Genomic DNA, 21,766 nt, shown 5'->3' with positions numbered 1-21,766 from the left:
TTGGAATTTTAATAGTATGCTGCTTCCAAATACATTTTATTTTAAAGCCACAGTTTTAGTAATTTTATTTATTTTAGCTCTCTGATCTTGGAGTATGTCAGTATATTTATAGCTTATAAATACTATATGCAGATAAATATGCAAGGAAGTAGACAGTGTCACTATGCAAACAATTTATCATCATATATTTAGAAATGTTTTAATTCTGAAATTGATTCTATAAATTTAGCCAATTTATCAAAGACTGACAAGTCTTATAACAATAATTTATTTCTAGATTACCAGCAATGGCATTTATATAAACACATCTAAAATATGGAGATGGGTTTTAAGATATTTTTTAATGAGATATAATCCATACACTATAAAATTTACCCTTTAAACAGTACAATTCAGTGGTTTCTGGTATACACACAGATTTGTACAACCATCACCAAAGTAAATTTTGATCCAAAGTAAAGATGATCCAAAATCTTGGAAACAGAATGGAGAAATACAAGAAACGTTTCACAAGGACCTAGAACTAAAGCACAAACAAGCAATGATGAACACCACAATAAAAGAAATTAAAAATTCTCTGGAAGGATTCAACAGCACAATAACTGAGGCAGAAGAATGGATAAGAGACCTGGAGGATACAATAGTGGAAATAACTACCACAGAGCAGAATAAAGAAAGAAGAATGAAAAGAATTGAGGACAGTCTCAGAGACCTCTGGGACAACATAAAACACACCAACATTCGAATTATAGGGGGTCCCAGAAGAAGAGAAAAAGAAAGGGACTGAGAAAATATTTGAAGAGATTATAGTTGAAAAGTTCCCTAATATGGGAAAGGAAATAGTCAATCAAGTCCAGCAGGTGCAGAGAGTCCCATACAGGATAAATCCAAGGAGAAACACACCAAGACACATATTAATAAAACTATCAACAATTAAATACAAAGAAAAAATATTAAAAGCAGCAAGAGAAAAACAACAAATAACATACAAAGGAATCCCCATAAGGTTAACAGCTGATCTTTCAGCAGAAACTTTGCAAGCCAGAAGGGAGTGGCAGGACATATTTAAAGTGATGAAAGGGCAAAACCTAAAACCAAGATTACTTTACACAGCAAGGATCTCATTCAGATTTGACGGAGAAATTAAAACCTTTATACACAAGCAAAAGTTAAGAGAATTCAGCACCACCAAACCAGCTTTACAACAAATGCTAAAGTGAGAGAGTGGCATGGACTTATATATACTACCAAATGTAAAATAGCTAGTGGGAAGCAGCCGCATAGCACAGGGAGATCAGCTCGGTGCTTTGTGACCACCTAGAGGGGTGGGATAGGGAGGGTGGGAGGGAGATGCAAGAGGGAGGAGATATGGGGATATATGTATATGTATAGCTGACTCATTTTGTTATAAAGCAGAAACTAACACACCATTGTAAAGCAATTATACTACAATAAAGGTGTTTAAAAAAAAGCACTTACTAATGTGCCAGTTAAGTTTACCAACTGTTTTCGTTTTAAAATGCCAATTTCTATATTACATAGGTATACAGACCATTAGGTGGTCAATTATTTTTATAGACACATATAAGACACTGGAATTGATGTTTACTAATTAAATAATAGGCATTTTATTCAGATATTCCCCAAGAGGGAAGTATATTTATTTTTGTTCACACAGGAGGTATGTGGATATTTCCTCTAAAATTCAACTAGTATACATACCTATCATGATAATAGATAAAATAAAACAGACAATTCCAAACGATTTGACTGTAGAGCAACTGCCAACAATATACTGCCTGTGGAAGTGTAAACTGGTACAGCCTCTTTGGAAACCTTTTTCTTTGCCATCAGTGGGGTGGGAAAAAATAATCTTACTCTAGAGGGAGGCAGCAGCTATTTGGGGAAAATAATAGCCCTCCACAATAAGGCAAGACAGAAGTAGTAGTAAAAGTTTGGTGTCTGAGGGAATATGAGGAGAGTTCAATTGTACTTGAGGTATTCTGAGATGTATAAGTAGAGATAAACAACAACAAAAAGTAATAGTTACTATTTGAACATATATATTCCCTATGATCCATGCACTCCACTATTAGGTATATACCCAAAAGAAAAGCATGCACATGTATAAAAGTAGTGTACAAGAATGTTTTGAAGAACTACTTGTGATAATCAAAAACTGGAAACAACCCAAGTTTCCATCAATAGTAAATTGAACCTACCTAAGGAGACAAAAGACCTGTATGCAGAAAACTATAAGACACTGATGAAAGAAATTAAAGATGATGCAAATAGATGGAGAGATATACCATGTTCTTGGATTGGAAGAATCAACATTGTGAAAATGACTCTACTACCCAAAGTAATCTACAGATTCAATGCAATGCAATCCCTATCAAACTACCAATGGCATTTTTCACAGAACTAGAACAAAAAATCTCACAATTTGTATGGAAACACAAAAGACCCCGAATAGCCAAAGCAATCTTGAGAACGAAAAAAGGAGCTGGAGGAATCAGGCTCCCTGACTTCAGACTATACTACAAAGCTACAGTAATCAAGACAGTATGGTACTGGCACAAAAACAGAAAGATAGATCAATGGAACAGGATAGAAAGCCCAGAGATAAACCCACGCACATATGGACACCTTATCTTTGATAAAGGTGGCAGGAAAGTACAGTGGAGAAAAGGACAGCCTCTTCAATAAATGGTGCTGGGAAAACTGGACAGGTACATGTAAAAGTATGAGATTAGATCACTCCCTAACACCATACACAAAAATAAGCTCAAAATGGATTAAAGACCTAAATGTAAGGCCAGAAACTATCAAACTCTTAGAGGAAAACATAGGCAGAACACTCTATGACATAAATCACAGCAAGATCCTTTCTGACCCGCCTCCTAGAGTAATGGAAATAAAAACAAAAATAAACAAATGGGACCTAATGAAACTTCAAAGCTTTTGCACAGCAAAGGAAACCATAAACAAGACGAAAAGACAACCCTCAGGATGGGAGAAAATATTTGCAAATGAAGCAACTGACAAAGGATTAATCTCCAAAATTTACAAGCAGCTCATGCAGCTCAATAACAAAAAAACAAACAACCCAATCCAAAAATGGGCAGAAGACCTAAATAGACATTTCTCCAAAGAAGATATACAGAATGCCAACAAACACATGAAAGAGTGCTCAACATCATTAATCATTAGAGAAATGCAAATCAAAACTACAATGAGATATCATCTCACACCAGTCAGAATGGCCATCATCAAAAAATCTAGAAACAATAAATGCTGGAAAGGGTGTGGAAAAAAGGGAACCCTCTTGCACTGCTGGTGGGAATGTGAATTGGTTCAGCCACTATGGAGAACAGTATGGAGGTTCCTTAAAAAACTACAAATAGAATTACCATATGACCCAGCAATCCCACTACTGGGCATATACCCTGAGAAAACCAAAATTCAAAAAGAGTCATGTACCAAAATGTTCATCGCAGCTCTATTTACAATAGCCCGGAGATGGAAACAACCTAAGTGCCCATCATCGGATGAATGGATAAAGAAGATGTGGCACATATACACATTGGAATATTACTCAGCCTTAAAAAGAAACGAAATTGAGCTATTTGCAATGAGATGGATAGACCTAGAGTCTGTCATACAGAGTGAAGTAAGTCAGAAAGAAAAAGACAAATACTGTATGCTAACACATATATATGGAATTTAAGAAAAAAAAATGTCATGAAGAACCTAGGGGTAAGACAGGAATAAAGACGCAGACCTACTGGAGAACGGACTTGAGGATATGGGGAGGGGGAAGGGTGAGCTTTGACAGGGTGAGAGTCATGGACATATACACACTAACAAACGTAGTAAGGTAGATAGCTAGTGGGAAGCAGCCGCATGGCACAGGGATATTAGCTCGGTGCTTTGTGACAGCCTGGAGGGGTGGGATAGGGAGAGTGGGAGGGAGGGAGACGCAAGAGGGAAGACATATGGGAACATATGTATATGTATAACTGATTCACTTTGTTATAAAGCAGAAACTAACACACCATTGTAAAGCAATTATACTCCAATAAAGATGTTAAAAAAAAAAAAGAGATGATTATCCTGCAAGGTTGCTAGATATTAAAGAAATATAAACTGTGTTTCTATTTACCAACAACAGGACATGAAATTTCACACACATGCACACAATTTCTAAGAGCTTAGATATACCAACTTCAACTTCAAGGACTGAAAGACTCAATATTATAAAGATGTCAATTCTCTCCTAACTTGATCTATAGATGCAAAGTACTCCAAACCCAAATCTCAGCAGGCTGTGTATGTGTATATTGATAAGCTAATTCTAAAATTTATATGTAAATGCAAAGGCCAAGAATATCAAGACACTCTCAAAGAACAACAAAGTGAGATAGTTTGCCCTACTAGATACCAAGACTCCACTTAAAGTATTGGTGTATTCCTGGCACAGGAATAATCAAACAGATCAATGGAATAGAATTAATAATCCAGAAACAATCCCACAAATATATGGTCACTTAACTTATGGCATAAAGATCACTGTAAAGTGATAGGAAAATGATCGTCACTTCAATAAATGGTGTGAGATAATTCAATATATGTATGGAAAAATAATCAAATTGAACCCATGCTTGACACAATTCACAGAAATCAACTCCAGTGGATTTCTGAATAAAATGTTCAAAGCAAAACTATACTTTTTAGAAGATAATATAGGAAAATATTTTCATTGCCTCAGTGTAGGAAAAAATTAAACAAAAAACAATACACTAACTCTAGATAAAAAGAACTGATAAATTTGACCACATTACAATTAAGAATTGTTCATCAAAAGACACTAAAGAGTGTGGTTACAAGGATAAGAGAAAGCATTCACCACACTGGTGACTAACAAAAGGTTTATATCCAGAATATATATCAAGAGTTTTGACAAATCAAAAAGAAAAAACAGTATCAAACTAGAAACTGTCCAAATGTCCACCAAGAATAGATAAATGAATATACTGTTGTATAACCATACATGGAATCCTATACAACAATGAAAAGAACAAATTTCAGCAACATCCAATAAGAATGAATCTTAAAAACAATGTTGTACAAACCCAGCAAGACACAAAAGAACAGTTACAGTAAAGATTACTTTAGTTAAAGATCAAGAATAGGCAAATCTAAACAATTATTGCTTAGTGATGTCTGCATAGATAAAACCATAAAGAAAAGTCTGGAAGTAATTCCCATAGAAGTAAGGATAGTGGTAACCTCCAACTAGAGAGGGTATTGTGATGTAGAAGGAACACACAGGGGATTTCTAGGGTGTTGGCAGTATTCTACCTCTTAGTCTGGCTGGCAGTTATAAGATTTATGCTCTTTAATCATGTGCTATATTATATATTTGTTTTATGTACTTTTCTACATATACAGGTTATAGCTTACAATTTAAACAGGTTTTGAAAACAGTAAGCTGAGGAGATGTTTCATGTTTTCTTAAATTCTGTATTTGTCTATTTGGCATCTTTTCAACACAGGGCCAATTATTTTAACCATATTTTCTTATTTTCTGTGTTCATGATGCTTTGGCATTGATGGCTGAGCTGGCTGGGGAGAGACGGCCTGTCCCAGGGCTAACCAATTCTTAGAGGTAGTAAAGAGCTCAGCCAGGAGCACACCTCTCATATGCAAACCAACCAATTTCAAGTCTACAGCTCCAACTGACCCCCTTACTGAACTCTTACACACCAAGCCAATATTTCCACTGCCCTAAACCATCCCACGGCCAAGTAACAGGAAACTAAAGACCACCTGTATAGCCCCAAATCTGCCAGAATTATTTTTTTTTATTTTCTTAAAATTGAGATATAATTGGGCTTCCCTGGTGGCGCAGTGGTTGAGAATTTGCCTGCTAATGCAGGGAACACTGGTTCGAGCCCTGGTCTGGGAAGATCCCACATGCCGCGGAGCAGCTAGGCCCATGAGCCACAACTACTGAGCCTGTGCTCTGCAACAAGAGGCCGCGATACTGAAGAGGCCCGCGCACCACGATGAAGAGTGGCCCCCGCTTGCCGCAACTAGAGAAAGCCCTCGCACAGAAATGAAGCCAAAAATAAATATAAAAATAAATAAATAAATAAAAAGATTACTATTAAAATTGAGATATAACTGATAGAACATTATATTAGTTTTAAGTGTACAACGTAATGATTTGATATATGAATATATCACAAAATAATTACCACAGTAAGTTTAGTCAACACCTACCACCACACATAGTTACAAGTTTTTTCTTGTGATGACAACTTTTAAGATCCACTCTCTCAGCAACTTTCAAATACAATACAGTGTTGTTAACTATAGTCACCTTGCTGTGTATTACATTCCCAGGACTTATTTATCTTGTAACTGGATGTTTGTACCTTTTGGCCATCTTCATCCATTTTGCCCACCCCCCCATAACCACCCACCTCTGGCAACTACCAATTTGTTCTCTGTATCTATAAGTTCATTTTAAAAAATATTCCATACGTAAGTGAGACCATACAATAATTGTCTTTCTCTGTCTGACATTTCACTCAGCATAATGCCCTCAAGGTACATCCACGTTGTGGCAAATGGTAAGATTTTCTTCTTTTTCATGACTGAATAATATTCCATCGTGTGTATGCATACACATATACACATACACACACACCACAACTTCTTTATCTTTTCATCCACTGATGGATACATAGGTTGTTTCCATGTCTTCACTACTGTAAATAATGCTGCAACAAACACAACACAATAATGCTGCAACACAAAAATGTAGATATATTTTTTCCAGACAGTGATTTCACTTCCTTCAGATAAATACCAAGAAATAAAATTGCAGGATCGTATAGTAGTTCTATTTTTAATTTTTTGAGGAATCTCCATACTGTTCTCCATAGTGCCTGCACCAATTTATCCATACCTTCCTACCAACAGTATACAAGAGTTCCCTTTTCTCCATACCTTCCTACCAACAGTATACAAGGGTTCCCTTTTCTCCATATCCTAGTCAATACTTGTTATTTCTTGCCTGCCACAATTATTAAATAGCCAATCCTAAGCTACTTACTCTACACTGTTGTGCCTTTCCTGAGAAAACACCAATTTAATGGCTTTGGCCTAGGCTTTCCTCTTGTTCCTGCTTCTGCCTCCTGACCAAAACCTGATGTTTCCCTTGTGGCCCAGCATGGCATGGTGTGCTCCCTTCTTTCAGGAAATGTAAGTAATTTGCCTTCAATGGCATTAGTCTCTCTCTGTCATTACTTTTGCCTTCAATGGCATTAGTCTATGTCATTACTCAGTCACCTCCATAAATCAAAATCAAGCAGGTAAAAGTGAGAAAATAATTATAGAGTTACAAAATAATAATTAAAAAATTAATGAAATGGAGAAGATTCTGATAAAGAAGCTAGACAGGCACTGAGTTTTGAAAGATCTTAGCCAAAAGTTTAAATGCATTCAATATTTTTGGAAGGTAAATGAGTAAAAATTAGAGAAGGTAAAGTTAAATTAGGAAAGTACTGAACCACACAAGAAACCAAAATACCTGAACTTTTCTTTTGATGGTAGCAATAGTGAATACAGCTGGGAGCATTCCACTTGTGCTTAAAGTTCAAATTCCCTAAAGCATATCTGGGGGTTCTAACAGGGCAGCACAAGCACTCATAAACGCTTTACCTGCTCTATCAGGAAAGGATACAATCTCAAATCGAGGACATGCTTGAGAATGCGAAATGGTATAGCCACTCTGGAAAACAGTTTGTTAGTTTCTTATAAAGCTAAGCAGAGTCTTACCAAACAATCTAGCACTGATGTTCCTAAATATTTCTCCAATTGAGTTGAAAACTTACGTCTATCCAAAAACCTACACATAAATGTTTAGAGCAGCTTTATTTATAATCACCAAAAACTAGAAACAATCAAGCTGTCCTTTAACAGGTGAATGAATAAACCAGGACATTCAAACAATGAAGTATTATACAATAGCAAAAAGGAGCTACTGAAATAGCCACAAGAAGAAATTTTCAAGACCATATTGCTAAGTGAAAGAAGTTGGTCTAAAAAAGGTACATACTGTATGAATCAGATTATAAGACATTCTGGAAAAAGACAAAAATTATAGGGACAGTAAAAATATCAGTGGTTGCCAAAGTTTCAGGGGTGGGGAGTGAGGGAGGGATAATAGAGCACAGTGGAGTTTTAAGGCAGTTAAACTGTTCTGTATAATACTGCAATAGTGATATACAGCATTACACATTTGTCAAAACCCATAGAACTGTACAATACCAAGAATGAACCCTGATGTAAACCATGGAACTTAATAATAATGTACCAATAATGGTTTATTAATTGTAACAAATGTACCTATTAAGATGTTAATAATAGGGGAAACTGTGTGGAAGAGGCATATGAGAAAATCACTCTGCTCAATTTTTCTGTAAACCTAAAACGCTCTAAAAATAAAGTTTATTAATAGGAAAAAGAGGAATGAAATTCTTCAAACACAAAAAATAGTTCAGGTGCTGCCAATCAAAACGAATGATAAATGTCTATTATAGCTTCGCTAAAAGCAACACTAGCAGTAATGATATCAGGAGAGATTCCCTCTAGTATAATTCATAAGCCAAAAGACCCACTATGTATAATGTGACATTGTTTAAAATGTTTGCTATAAAAAATTAGAAAATATTAAGGAGGAGATAGATAATCTGGATGGCCAGCCATAAGAAAATTAATTTGATATCAAGGGATGGAACAGAAATCTCATATTCCCAAGAAATAGAATAATATTTCCAAGAGAGTAAAGACAAGGGACAACCTATCTGTTTTCCTAAATTTTTAACATCATACATATACCCGAGAGTTCCTCCTGTCAGGAACTGTCTTTAGCTTGCTTCTTTACTCTGGGCACCAACCAGGTAGTGTCATATCACCAGAGGCAAGCTCTAACTTGGCCATGCTTGGCATACCAGTAAGTTCCTGAGTTAAGACAAAGAGATGCATGTTGTCAGTTGTTATCTACTTACTGTTATCTGCTTTTCTTCAGTTCCTTACATTCTACCATAGCTATTGGTCCACTCTCTTACACTTATACTTTAGTCTGGATCCATCATAATTATCTATTATCTTACTATAACTATCTCTGTTGACTTAAGTCCTGACTGACATACCTATATAGTTTCTTCAGTCTTTTAAACATTTATTAAGTGCTTCAATTCAAATTTAGCAAATATTTACTGAGCTCCTTCAAGCTCATTTCACCCTCATAGCTACAGCTACTCTAAGCAGCTATTACTACCTCTATCTTATAGAGAAGCAAACATACACAGAGAAGTTAAATACTTTGTCTTAAGTCACCCAAATCAAATCTAAGTCTATCAACCAAATCCTATGCTCTTTCCACTCATTTTTCTCTCTCCCTATCAAACTACAAGGCACTGTCCTTGCTAGTTAGAATTTAAGGCTTTATTCCACCTCTTGACACCTGATTTTTCAAACCCTAACTAAAAAAAATTAGGTCCTCTAGACCTAGTGACTCTCCCTGATCCTTCAAATCTTGCTCTAGTGTGCTCTTCTATTCCCAGCTCCTTTCTCCATACCCATCTACACAACTACTACTATATGCTAGCCATGGTACCCTCAAGATTTCAAGAAAATTCTGCCAACAGAATCTCCTTTTGGGGGGAAAGAGAGAAATAAGTCTTGAGAGGGCACTGTGGTCTTGTTTCAGCCTACTGTCTTCCCTTTAACAGACTATACACTGTAGCAACTATATCAGTGTACTGTAATTGGCTGCTTAATAGATTCTTTCTTGTATTACACTATAAACAACTTGAAGCCAGTGATCTGCCTGAAGCAACAATGATAACTGAAAGCACTCCCAGAGCCTCGAAGTAAATGAATATCTGCCACATCTGTTATTTTTAAGGGAGAAAAAAATCTTAACGGACTTAAATTTGACTATAAAAAGCAACTTTAGTGAAAAGAGGTTGCTGCTAAAAGCTATCAGAGCACATGTGAAAATCAAAACCAATATATACTTTAGAACACAAGCTAATCACTTGATTTTTCAATAGCCAAGTTAACAAAGTAGCCCCTTATCTTGTAAGCAAATAATAATTGTCCACTATAGGCACGAAGTTTGTAAAGTAACAAAATAAGACTGTATTATTTTAGTGTCCCAAGGAAGCAGTATGAGTAATGGAGCAAAAAAGCTTTGTGTGATCTTGAGCCTTTCTGAAACTCATTTTGTTTCATCTGCAATAGGGACAGGATTGCTGAAAGAATTAAATAAGATCATAAAGTTCTTAGCACATGTTTTTTATATAGTGAGAACTCAAATTGTTCTATCTTCTTCTTCTTATTTATTATGTCCTTAATCTTTGTTTCTTCACTTACAATATTAAAATCACTACCATACAGGGTAGTTGTGAGAATTAAGTACATTGCTTGGCACATAACAGGTACTTATGAAAGTCCCTCATTCCCATCCCTTTAGGATTATTGGGGGAATGAGGCAAAATTCAACAAAATAAGATAACTTTATTTATAAAGCCCTGGGTTGGGAGAAAAACACACCACGAATTGTGTGTTTGCTTTTGGGAGGGGGGATTCCGGTGAGGAGAAAATAAGAAAAAGAGATAACATTTTATTACCGTCATTTAATCACATAAAGAAGTCATGATTTCATAATGATTTGAAATAATGATTTATAATAATCATTAAGGTACAAGGTTAAACTTAGTTAAAAAACACTCAGGGACTAGTACATTGTCTAAAGTAAAACAAAAAAAATTTCAGTGGGAACTAAATATAAACACAAGAAATTTAATCATTAATTAGTGAGACATTTTAGAAGCAACTTCACAAACAGTCTCATTATTTCATCGTCCTATAAAACCAAAACAACATTTTGAACTGGAGTTTAAAATATGAATTAACAGGAACCTACTGTTGTGCTGCCTCATTCTGTTCTAAATTTTGCATTCTTCTGAAAGAAATACATGTGTACTAGACATAAGAAAATAAACATTTCAGTTTCCTTACCTGTTGTGTTCCATCTGCACTTACAATAGGGGCAGATAGGAGAGAAATATCACTACTTAAAATCTGAGTGGTATCCAGTAGTGGTGGATGTTCTGCCATTATCAATAAGACATTAATATACCGGATAACCCTCCAACTCTGAAAAACAAAAATACATAGCCATTTGTGTGTACATCGTTAAAAATATATTAAAATATAATACATTCAAGATAAAGATATATTCTTGTCAAAGGAAATTTTACAATACTCTGTTGACAGCTTTTTTCTGTCAATGGATCATTTAAGGAAATATATTTCTTATTTACCAGCTGTCTGTCAATGCAGACAGCAAACCAAGATACACATCAGGAGCTTCTATTTAAATTCCATGTCTGGGGACTTACCTGGTGGCAAGTGGTTAAGAATCCGCCTGCCAATGCAGGGGACACAGGTTCAATCCGTGGTCCAGGAAGATCCCACGTGCTGCAGAGCAACTGAGCCCGTGCGCCACAACTACTGAGCCTGCGCTCTAGAGCTCGAGCCACAACTACTGAAGCCCACATACCTAGAGTCTGTGCTCCGCAACAAGAGAAGTCACCGCAATGAGAAGCCCGCCCACCACAACGAAGAGTAGCCCCCGCTCGCCACAACTAGAGAAAGCCTGTACGCAGCCACGAAGACCCAACACAGCCAAAAATAAAAATGAATAAATTCCATGTCTGTCTGTCTCTCTATCCCTTCCACCTCTATATAATATTTATTTAATTTAACCACCACTACTTTAGCTAAACAGTGGGATAGGAACTAAAATGCAATGATTGAATGAGGCAACTCTATCACTGATGTTTTAATCTGAGCTGAGAAGGTGTTTGTGAAGGCCCAGTTTCCCCTCATCACCCTACCAGTCTCTAGGAACTCACAAGAATTATAATTTTTCACTGATTCCTCAAACAGCAAAATTTGAAAAATTTGCTCAGGATAAGAAAAAGAATCTTCAAGTTTTAAGCGTTAAGCTCTGGCTTTGGTCTTCTGTCATTCTGGTTTTATTATTTTTTTCTAAATACTTTACAATAAGCCAAATCATTTCAGTGATACAAGCACATACACTTAGAACTCTTTAACTGTATATACATTATCACTTATATAAAAAGTAAAAGATTTGATATAAGCAATATTAGTCTACCATATATAACATCAACCGTTAAAACATCAGTAAATTACAAGTCAAAATGAGTACAACTGAGCTCAATCATAAATTTTATCAAATCTATACTGAAAGACAAAATAACAAACATTTTTGGATGCTTGCCGCATTCTACAATTCAGCAGTGTCAAAATGTTTAACTTTTATAAGACATTAAATTCATGCTATTTATTTAAAAATTCTGAATCTTTGCAGAAAACTTTCATATAAGTTGATTTAACCTAAAAACAGTTTTCTATTTAGATATATAAACACTGTTTTGTTTTGGTTTGGTTTTTTTTGTGGTATGCGGGCCTCTCACTGTTGTGGCCTCTTCTGTTGCGGAGCACAGGCTCCAGACCTGCAGGCTCAGCGGCCATGGCTCACGGGCCCAGCCGCTCTGCGGCATGTGGGATCTTCCTGGACTGGGGCACGAACCCGTGTCCCCTGCATCAGCAGGTGGACTCTCAACCACTGTGCCACCAGGGAAGCCCAACACTATTTTAAGATTAAAAAAAATATTCAATACAGGTATCTACTTCAAGATTTTATACTTAAAACTATAGTATGGAACATTTTATATTATTTAGCTATCTCATAAAAATGCATGCCATTTAAACATAACATATATATATTTATATAATAAATACATATGATATAAACACATGTATGTTCTATATATACAGTATATAAACATTTTTATAGACATATATAAATGAAGGAGCAAATCTAAATTCTGGCTTAATCTGTATTGCTATATTTCTTAAAGTCCAACAAAATCATTGAGTACCTTAAATCATGTCAAATAATTTGACTGTGGAACACACAAAGAATTATATATAAGATGGGAAAGAGTCAATGTATTTTCCCTCTTGCATGTCATAAGATTTAGTTCAAGAAGAAACATTTTAGGAAGCTAACTCAGGATTAACCAGAGAAAGTTTATAAGTAATTTACCTTTTAAAATTAATAAATTAAAAAAATAACAACCACTGAGAATTTTTCTTTTGTCATTGTATCCTAATATTTAATATGCTTAGTTAAAACTGCAAGCCACCATTATTACAAAAATTTTAGAATGCAATGATGAAGATACAACCATAATTTGGTTTCAAGAGGTGGACTGGAAGCTTTACAAATAAAAATAGAAATTTCTTCTGAATCTCCCGTTAATTCCAGTGGTATTATACAATGAATCTGAAGCCATATGCTGTGTTTTAATATTATCATTCCATTTAAGGTGTTATCTCTGATTTTACTCTCTTCAAAGCTATAACATCGTTTCATTTATGAACTGCCTTCTTTTATGGCCATATTCATCACACTACATGCAAAGTAGCTGGTTTTATTTCAGCTTGCAAATTGGAAACTTCAGTCATGCAACTAAAATGTTGCATTTAGAAACCTAAAAATTCCTTTCATTCCTGCATAGAGAACACTGTCAGCTTCTTCTTTCAATCAATTTCTTCTAATTTTGTTACTACTAAGTTCCTATGTTCTCATCTTATCTTGTGACCACAAATACCCACTTGTTTTAAGTTATGCATCTATTTTTGCTTGTTTTTAATAATATAATATTTGATATGTGCAAAAAAGGGGAGAAGTGATTTGTTCCATCTGCTAATTTCCATGGAATACATATTCCTCCATGCCCCATTTCAAGCCATCATGGTTTAAAAATCGATCTGAAAATGCCTGAATTTTTAGCAATCAACTTTTGTATACAAGCACAAGATGGCTCCAGCATATCTGTTTATATCTATATCTATATATCAATATTTGACCATCTATGTGGTAATAATACAATAAAATATTAACATTTGGGGAGTCCGTGTGAAGAATAGCTGGATATCTTTGTACTATTCTTGCAAATTTTCTATTAGTCAGAATTCTAACTAATGTCAAATTAAACAATGTTTAAAAAATTGATGCCAAGTAGACTGTATGCATATCTGAATGCAAAAAGTAAGACAAAAAAGCTTCTAGAGATAACACAAAAGAATATCTTCATAACTGTGACACAGAGAAAGATTTTTTACACAGGGTATAAATTATGTTTCTTAAATCATAAAGGAAAAGAATGACATATTGAACTTCATGAAAATTAAGAACTATGATTCATTTAAAAAATCTTTAAGAGAATGAAAATGCAAGCCACAGACTGAAAAATATTTACAACACATATAACTGGAAAAGAGGACATATTTCGTATATATACAGGCCTCCTACAAATTGAGTTTTTAAAAAATAGAAAAATGAGATGAGACTTGAATGTGCTCTTCACAAAAGCAGAAATTCAAGAGACCAATAAACATATGAGAAGATTCTCAAGTTCATTATTTATTAGGAAAAAGCTAATTAAAATCATAATGAAATACCACCATATACTAGGATAGTAAAAATGGAAAAGACTGACAATATCAAGTATTAGTGAGGCTACAGAGCAACTAGCACACTCATATGGAATGTGAATGAAAACTCATAAAATCACTTTGGAAACCAGTTTGATACTACCTACCAAAATTGAACATATAAATATTCTATGACCCCGTCATGATCCAGCTATTAGACTCCTGGTATATACCAAAAAGAAATGCATGCACATGCACACCAAAAGATAAGTACAAGAAGGGATGTATAGCAGCATTATTCTTTAATAGCCCCAAATTGTAAATAAGCTAAATGTCCCTCAACAGTAAATGGTAAACTGTATCTGATTCACCCAATGGACTACTATACAGCAATGAAAATTAATGAAGTAGTAATATAGAGAACAATACAAATAAATTTCACAAATACAATGTGAGTGAAAAACACACAGAAGAGTACAAACTGCACCATTTTATTTATAGAAAGTTTAAAAACCAATAAAATTTGTCTGTGGTATTAAAAATCATGTAGTGATTGCCTTTGGAAAGGAAGAAAGGATGGGGACTGGGAGGGGCATGAAGGTCATTTTTTGGGTGCTGGCACTGTTCTACGTCTTGACCTGGGAGGCTGTTGTATGGTAACTACTAGTGTATTATAAACTGAACTGTACACTAAGTATGTACTTCTCTGCATATACTTCAATAAAATTTTTTAAAGGTAAAATGAACACACGATCATCCCAGCTGATGCAGAAAAAGCATCTGACAAGATTCAACATCCTTTCATGATAAAAACACTTAACAAACTAGAAATAGAAGGAAACTACTTCAACATAATAAATGCCACATATGAAAAGCCCACAGCTAACACCATACTCAGTGGTGAAAGATTGAAAGCTTTTTCTCTAATCGGGAACAAGGCTAGAATGCCCACTCTCACCACATCTATTCACAGTATTAGACATAGTAATAGACACAGTATTAGACATTAGACATAGGCAGAGCAATTAAGCATGAAAAAGAAATAAAAGGCATACAAATTGGGAATAAATAAGTAAAACTATCTTTGTTCACAGATGACAGGATCTTACATGTAGAAAACCCTAAAGGTTTTTAAAAAACTATTAGAACTAATAAACAAATTCACTAAAAATGCATGATACAAAATCAATGTACAAAAATCAGTTGCATTTCTATACACCAACTGAAACGATCTGAAATCTGTTCCATTTACAATAGCATTAAAAAGAATAAAATACTTAGGAATAAATCTAACCAAAGAAAACAAAGATTTGTATACTGAAATCCATGAAATATCACTAAAAGAAATTAAAGAGGACACAAATAAATGGAAAGACATCCTGTGTTCATAGTTGGAAGACTTAATATTGTTATGATTCTATGATATCCAAAGCAATCTACAGATTGAATACAATCCCTATCAAAATCTCAATGGCATTTTTTTTAGAAATAGAAAAATTCATTCTAAAATTCATATAGAATCTGGGACTTCCCTGGTGGTCCAGTGGTAAAGAATCTGCCTTCCAATGCAGGGGACACGGGTTCGATCCCTGGTCGGGTAACTAAGATCCCACATGCCGCAGGGCAATTAAGCCTGCGTGCCACAACCACTGAGCTCTCGCACCTCAACGAGAGACCCCGAGTGCCGCAAACTACAAAGCCCATGTGCTGTGGACCCCGCGAGCCACAACTAGAGAGAAGCCCGGCACCACAACAAAGACCCCGAGTGCTGCAATGAAGACCCCACACAGCCACAAAAAAAATTAAAAGAATAAATAAAATAAATATTAAAAATAAAATGAAATAGGACTTCCCTGGTGGCGCAGTGGTTAAGAATCTGTCTGCCAACGCAGGGGTCACAGGTTCGAGACCTGATCCAGGAAGATCCCACATGCCACAGAGCAACTAAGCCTGCATGCCGCAACTACTGAGCCTGTGCTCTAGAGCCCGTGAGCCACAACTACTGAGCCCATGTGCCACAACTACTGAAGCCCTCACGCTTAGAGCCCGTGCTCCACAACAAGAGAAGCCACCACGAGAAGCCCGTGCACAACGAAGAGTAGCCCCCACTCACAAGTAGAGAAAGCCCACGCACAGCAACAAAGACCCAATGCAGTCAAAAATAAATAAATTAATTTAAAAAAATAAAAAAATAAAATAAAAATGCATTTCAAAGTTGCAGACATCAGTATACTTTACCCCTAAACACCTCAGGCATGTTTCAGTAACTACTATTCAGTATTTAACTCTTTTTTGAAGGCAAAATTTACATATGATGAAATACACAAATCTTAAGTATGCCATCCTGTGAGATTTCTTGAAATGAATTCTACTACTATCAGTACCTAAGTATCTGAAGTCCCACTGCTGCTCTAAGACCATAGCTTTCAAACTTTGGCATGTATCAGAATCACCTGCAGGGTTTATTAAAACAGACTGTTGGGCTCTACACCTAGTCTGTTTCAATAGGTGTGGGATAGGGCCCAACAATTCACGTTTCTAATAAATTCCCAGGTTAAGCTGATGCTGCTAGTCCCATGACCATACAGATTACAGATGTAAAACTAATTTTCACTAAGTATTAACTGATAATGAAGGAGTCAGGGAGATAACAATGTAAAGAATACTTCATCCTTGAAGGGCCCAACCCAGATGTGAATACATTCTTGTTCTTCAACTAGAAATAGATAAAAATAGTTTCCTTAAGGAGAAGAAAGTATTTGTAAGTAATCAAGTTTAATGAGGCCTTTGAAGTTGCCTTTGGATATTTCAGCCAAATCAATAGCCTATGAGCCAAATCAATTTTTCTCTCAGACTGAAACTGCTATTTCCTACAGGTTAAAACACACACACACACACAAACGTTCAAATGTTCCTAGGAAATGGCATCAAGCACATATAATGTGCTAACTACTATAGATTTAAAAAATAGCTTTATTTTGGTATAACCGACACTTTTTTTTTTTTTTTTTTTCTGTATGCGGGCCTCTCACGTTGCAGAGCACAGGCTCCGGACACGAAGGCTCAGTGGCCATGGCTCACGAGCCTAGCCACTCCGCAGCATGTGGGATCTTCCCAGACCAGGGCACGAACCCGTGTCCCCTGCATTGGCAGGCGGACTCTCAACCACTGCGCCACCAGGGAAGCCCAACTGACACATATTAAATAACACATTTAAAGTATACAACTTAATGAATTCTGACACATGAATACACTGATGAAACCACTACTATGATCAAGATAATTAACCTACCCATCACCTCCCAAATTTTCCTACTATCTATTTAAAATCCCAGGCTTTGCATTTCCATAATGACTAATGATGTTCAACACGTTTTCATGTGCTTATCTGCCCTCTGTATGGCTTTCTGGTTAAGCATCTGGTCAATACTTTTGCTCATTTTGTTACTGGATTGTTTTTTCTTATTACTCAGTTTTGATAGCGCTTTAATATACTTGGGTTACTAGTCCTTTATCAAGTTAAGTGATTGGCAAATATTTTCTCCCAGTCTATGGCTTGTCTCTGCATTCTCCTACCAATGTCTTTTGAGGAGAAGTTTTAATTATGACAAATCCAAGAGATTAATTTGTTATTTTATGGATGGTGCTTTTGGAGTTCTATCTATGAGATCCTTGTCGAATCAAAGGTCACAAAGATTTTCTCCTAAGTTTTCTTCAAAAAATTTTAAAGCTTTAGGTTTTACATTCTATCTGCTCTATCAATTGTTGAGAGAGGGGTATTAGAACCTCTGCTAAATTTCTTATTTGTATATTTCTCTTTGCAGTTTTATCATCTATAAAAATTTAGGATTGCGTCTTCTTCATGAATTAATCCCTTTATTATTACAAAATGACCCTTCTGTCCCTGGTAATCTTTGCTCTGAAATCTAACTTCTGATCTAATACAGTCATTCCAGCTTTCTTTTGGATAGTGTTAGCATGGTATATGTTCAAACCTTTTATTTTTAACTTACGTGTGTCTTTATATTTAAAGTGGGTTTCTTGTGGGTGTCATATACTTGGGTATTGACTTTTAAAAAATTGAATCCAATGATCTCTGTCTTTTAATTATAGTGTTTAGATCGTTTATGAGTGAGTATTGATATAGTTGGGTTTAAATCTACCATCTTGCTATTTGTTTTCTATTTGTCCCATGTGTTCTTCATTCCCCTTTTCCTCTTTATCTGCTTTGTCTTCGATTATTTCTTATTATATCATTTTATATCCCCATTGGCTTTATAGACTATAATCCTTTATTACTTTAGTGGTTGCTTTAGGGTTTATAATATGCACTTTAACTTATCACAGTCTAATGTTGCACAGTCTAACTTATCACAGTTTAACTTACTATTTCAGGTATAAGTATCAGAACCTTAACAACAATATATCTGCCCTTTCTCCCCTTCCTTGTGCTATTATTATCATATATTTTACTTTTACATATGTTACAAACTCCACAGTCATTATCATTATCATGTTAAACAGTCAACTGTCCTTTGAAATTACCTAAATAATAATAGTTTTAAAATCTTATACATTTACCCATGTAGTTATCATTTCCTCAGGCCCAGGTATCCATATGGTTTAATTTTCCTCTGCTTGAAGGACTCCATTTAACATGTCATTTAGTACAGGACTGAAGGTAAAACTATTTCAGCTGTTGCATGTCTGAAAAGTCATTACTTTGCTTCTGAAAGATATTTTTGTTGGGTAAAGAATCCTACGTTGACACGTTTTTCTTTTAGTGCTTTAAAGATATTGCTACATTACCTTCTAATTTACATTGCTCCTGACGAGCAATCTATTACTTTTATCTTTGTCCTGTATTAATGTTAGCTGCTTTAGATTTTTTCCTCTTTATCATTGTTTTAAGTGATTTAATTATGATGTTCCTTGGAGACATTTATATTTCTTGTGCTTATCATGCTTCTTAGTTTATAGTCTTTATCAAATTCAGAAAAATTCTGGCCACTATTTCTTCAAATATTTTTTCAGTTCACCTTTTTAAACAATTCTCTTTTCTCTGTATGTATCATTTTCGACAGTTTCTATTGCTATGTCTTCACATCCAATAATCTTTTCTTTGGCAATGTCTAACATGCCATTAATCCCATCCAATGTATCTTGTCTCTGACACTGTAATTATAATCTAGAGGATACTTCTACATAACATGTTCAATCTTTCCTCTAGCTTCTCCAACATACTGAATACAAACGTAACTGTTTTAATGTTCCTGACTATTAATTCATCATCAATGTCATTTTGCGGCCAGTTTCAAGTGGCTGATTTTTCTCCTCATTGTGGTTTGTATTATTCTGCTTCTTTGCAAGCTTACTAGTTTTGACTGAACGTCAGTCACTGTAAATTTTCCCTTCTTGGCTGCTGGATATTTCTGTATTCCTATAACTATTCTTGAGCTTTGCTATGAGATGTGGCTAAGTGACTTGGAAACAGTTTGATCCTTTGGGGTCTTGCTTTAGGCAAGAACAAAGTTATATTCTGGCGTTAGGCAGGAACACAGCTACATTTAGTCTAGGGTTAATTTTTCCCCACCACTGAGCCAAGACCCTCCAGAGTACTCTACCAAATGCCCTGAGAATTATGAGGCTTTCTACTCTGGCTGGTGGGAACAGGCACTATTTCTGGCCTTGTATAAGCTTGGATACTGTTTTATTTAATATATAATCCTTTTAGGTGACTCTTTCTCTAGCCCTGGGTAGTTTCCTCACAGGTATGCACTTATCAGTACTGTGCTAAATACTCAAGGGGGACCTTCTTCAGATCATTGAGGTCCTTTTTATGTTTAGTGCTCTCTTCTCTGGTACTTGGATCTGTACACTCTATTATTCTCTTTGGACTGCCAGCTTCATCTCAACTCAGGGAGATGGGACCTACTTGGGACACCCCTCCCTGTGCCCTGGGAACTTTCTCCAGGCAATAAGCAGAGCCAATCTTAGGGCTCATGTTTTCCCTCTTCCGCTGCATGATATCTAACATCTTGACTGCTACTGTTTCATGTGGTTTTTTTTCTAGGTTTTTTTTTTAGTTGTTTCAGACAGAAGAGTAAGTTTAGTCCCTTTTACTCCATCTTGACAGGGAACTGAATTCACTACTCTTAATTTTTAATGTACGCAATGGGCAGTAGAAAGGTAAATGAATTTATCACAAGTAGAACACAAATGGCAATGCTTTAAAAGCAAGATTTTTTTTAAAAAGTATGGTCTGGGTTCACCAATGGAAGCCAACGTGCTCTTGATATGCCCTTAACTGAAAGAAAAATCAATATTCTCTTTACAAATATTTTGAGAAAATGACACGCACTTTCTTAGATTTCTGCATAAGACTAAGTATTACTTACCAGCAACTTACAGAGTGAGTTCTTATTTACTAAAAAAATGTGTTATCTATAAACAATTAATGTTTCTGGAGATTAGTTGGGCCTCTGATTCAGGATTCTACTAAGACATTTGGCTGCCATGCAACAGACAGAATTACCACAATTTAGGGGAAGGATACTTTGTTAACCGTTTATCTATTATCAGTGCTCTCTTCAATTAGTTCTGGCTTTTGCAGTGTCTTCAACTGGTCATGGTTTTAAATCTAATAGCTTTTATTTAGCAATTACTACATGTTTATCTTATCATTCTCATATTTAATTTAGTTTTCGGAGATGGCTGATTGATTAACCCTATAGTCCAATGGTGCATATGTTAACAATATTTTTGGCTTATCACTTTATCCTTGTTGCTAAAGTAGGTATATTCATAAACTTGCCAATTTGGCTTATATGGTGACATTTCATAAGCAATGTGCTGCTTATGAATTTATATTAAATAACTTACAACATATTTTCTCTTTTTTTTTTTTTTTTTTTTGCTGTACGCGGCCCTCTCACTGTTGTGGCCTCTCCCTTTGCGGAGCACAGGCTCCGGACGTGCAGGCTCAGCGGCCACGGCTCACGGGCCCAGCCGCTCCGCGGCATGTGGGATCTTCCCGGACTGGGGCATGAACCTGTATCCCCTGCATCGGCAGGCGGACTCTCAACCACTGCGCCACCAGGGAAGCCACAACATATTTTCTAAGTGCAACAACATATTTTTATATAGAGAG

The 21,766-nt window shown here is 35.6% G+C and overlaps 1 protein-coding gene across 1 annotated transcript in view; it reads right to left on the bottom strand.

Moving 5' to 3' along the window:
• The window catches only part of FNDC3A (fibronectin type III domain containing 3A), a 160,569-nt gene that overhangs the window by 126,143 nt on the left and 12,660 nt on the right, over positions 1 to 21,766 (bottom strand). The window contains exon 2 of the mRNA XM_029209729.1: positions 11,104 to 11,241. Within this exon, the coding sequence (XP_029065562.1) occupies positions 11,104 to 11,202 (99 nt within the window). The 5' untranslated portion in view covers positions 11,203 to 11,241. The remainder of the gene's footprint in view (positions 1 to 11,103; positions 11,242 to 21,766) is intronic.

The sequence above is a fragment of the Monodon monoceros genome, unplaced genomic scaffold (genome assembly GCF_005190385.1).
Source record: "Monodon monoceros isolate NGI ecotype Baffin Bay Population unplaced genomic scaffold, NGI_Narwhal_1 Super_Scaffold_8, whole genome shotgun sequence".
Taxonomy (NCBI): domain Eukaryota; kingdom Metazoa; phylum Chordata; class Mammalia; order Artiodactyla; family Monodontidae; genus Monodon; species Monodon monoceros.
This window is presented reverse-complemented; position numbering and strand designations above follow the sequence as displayed.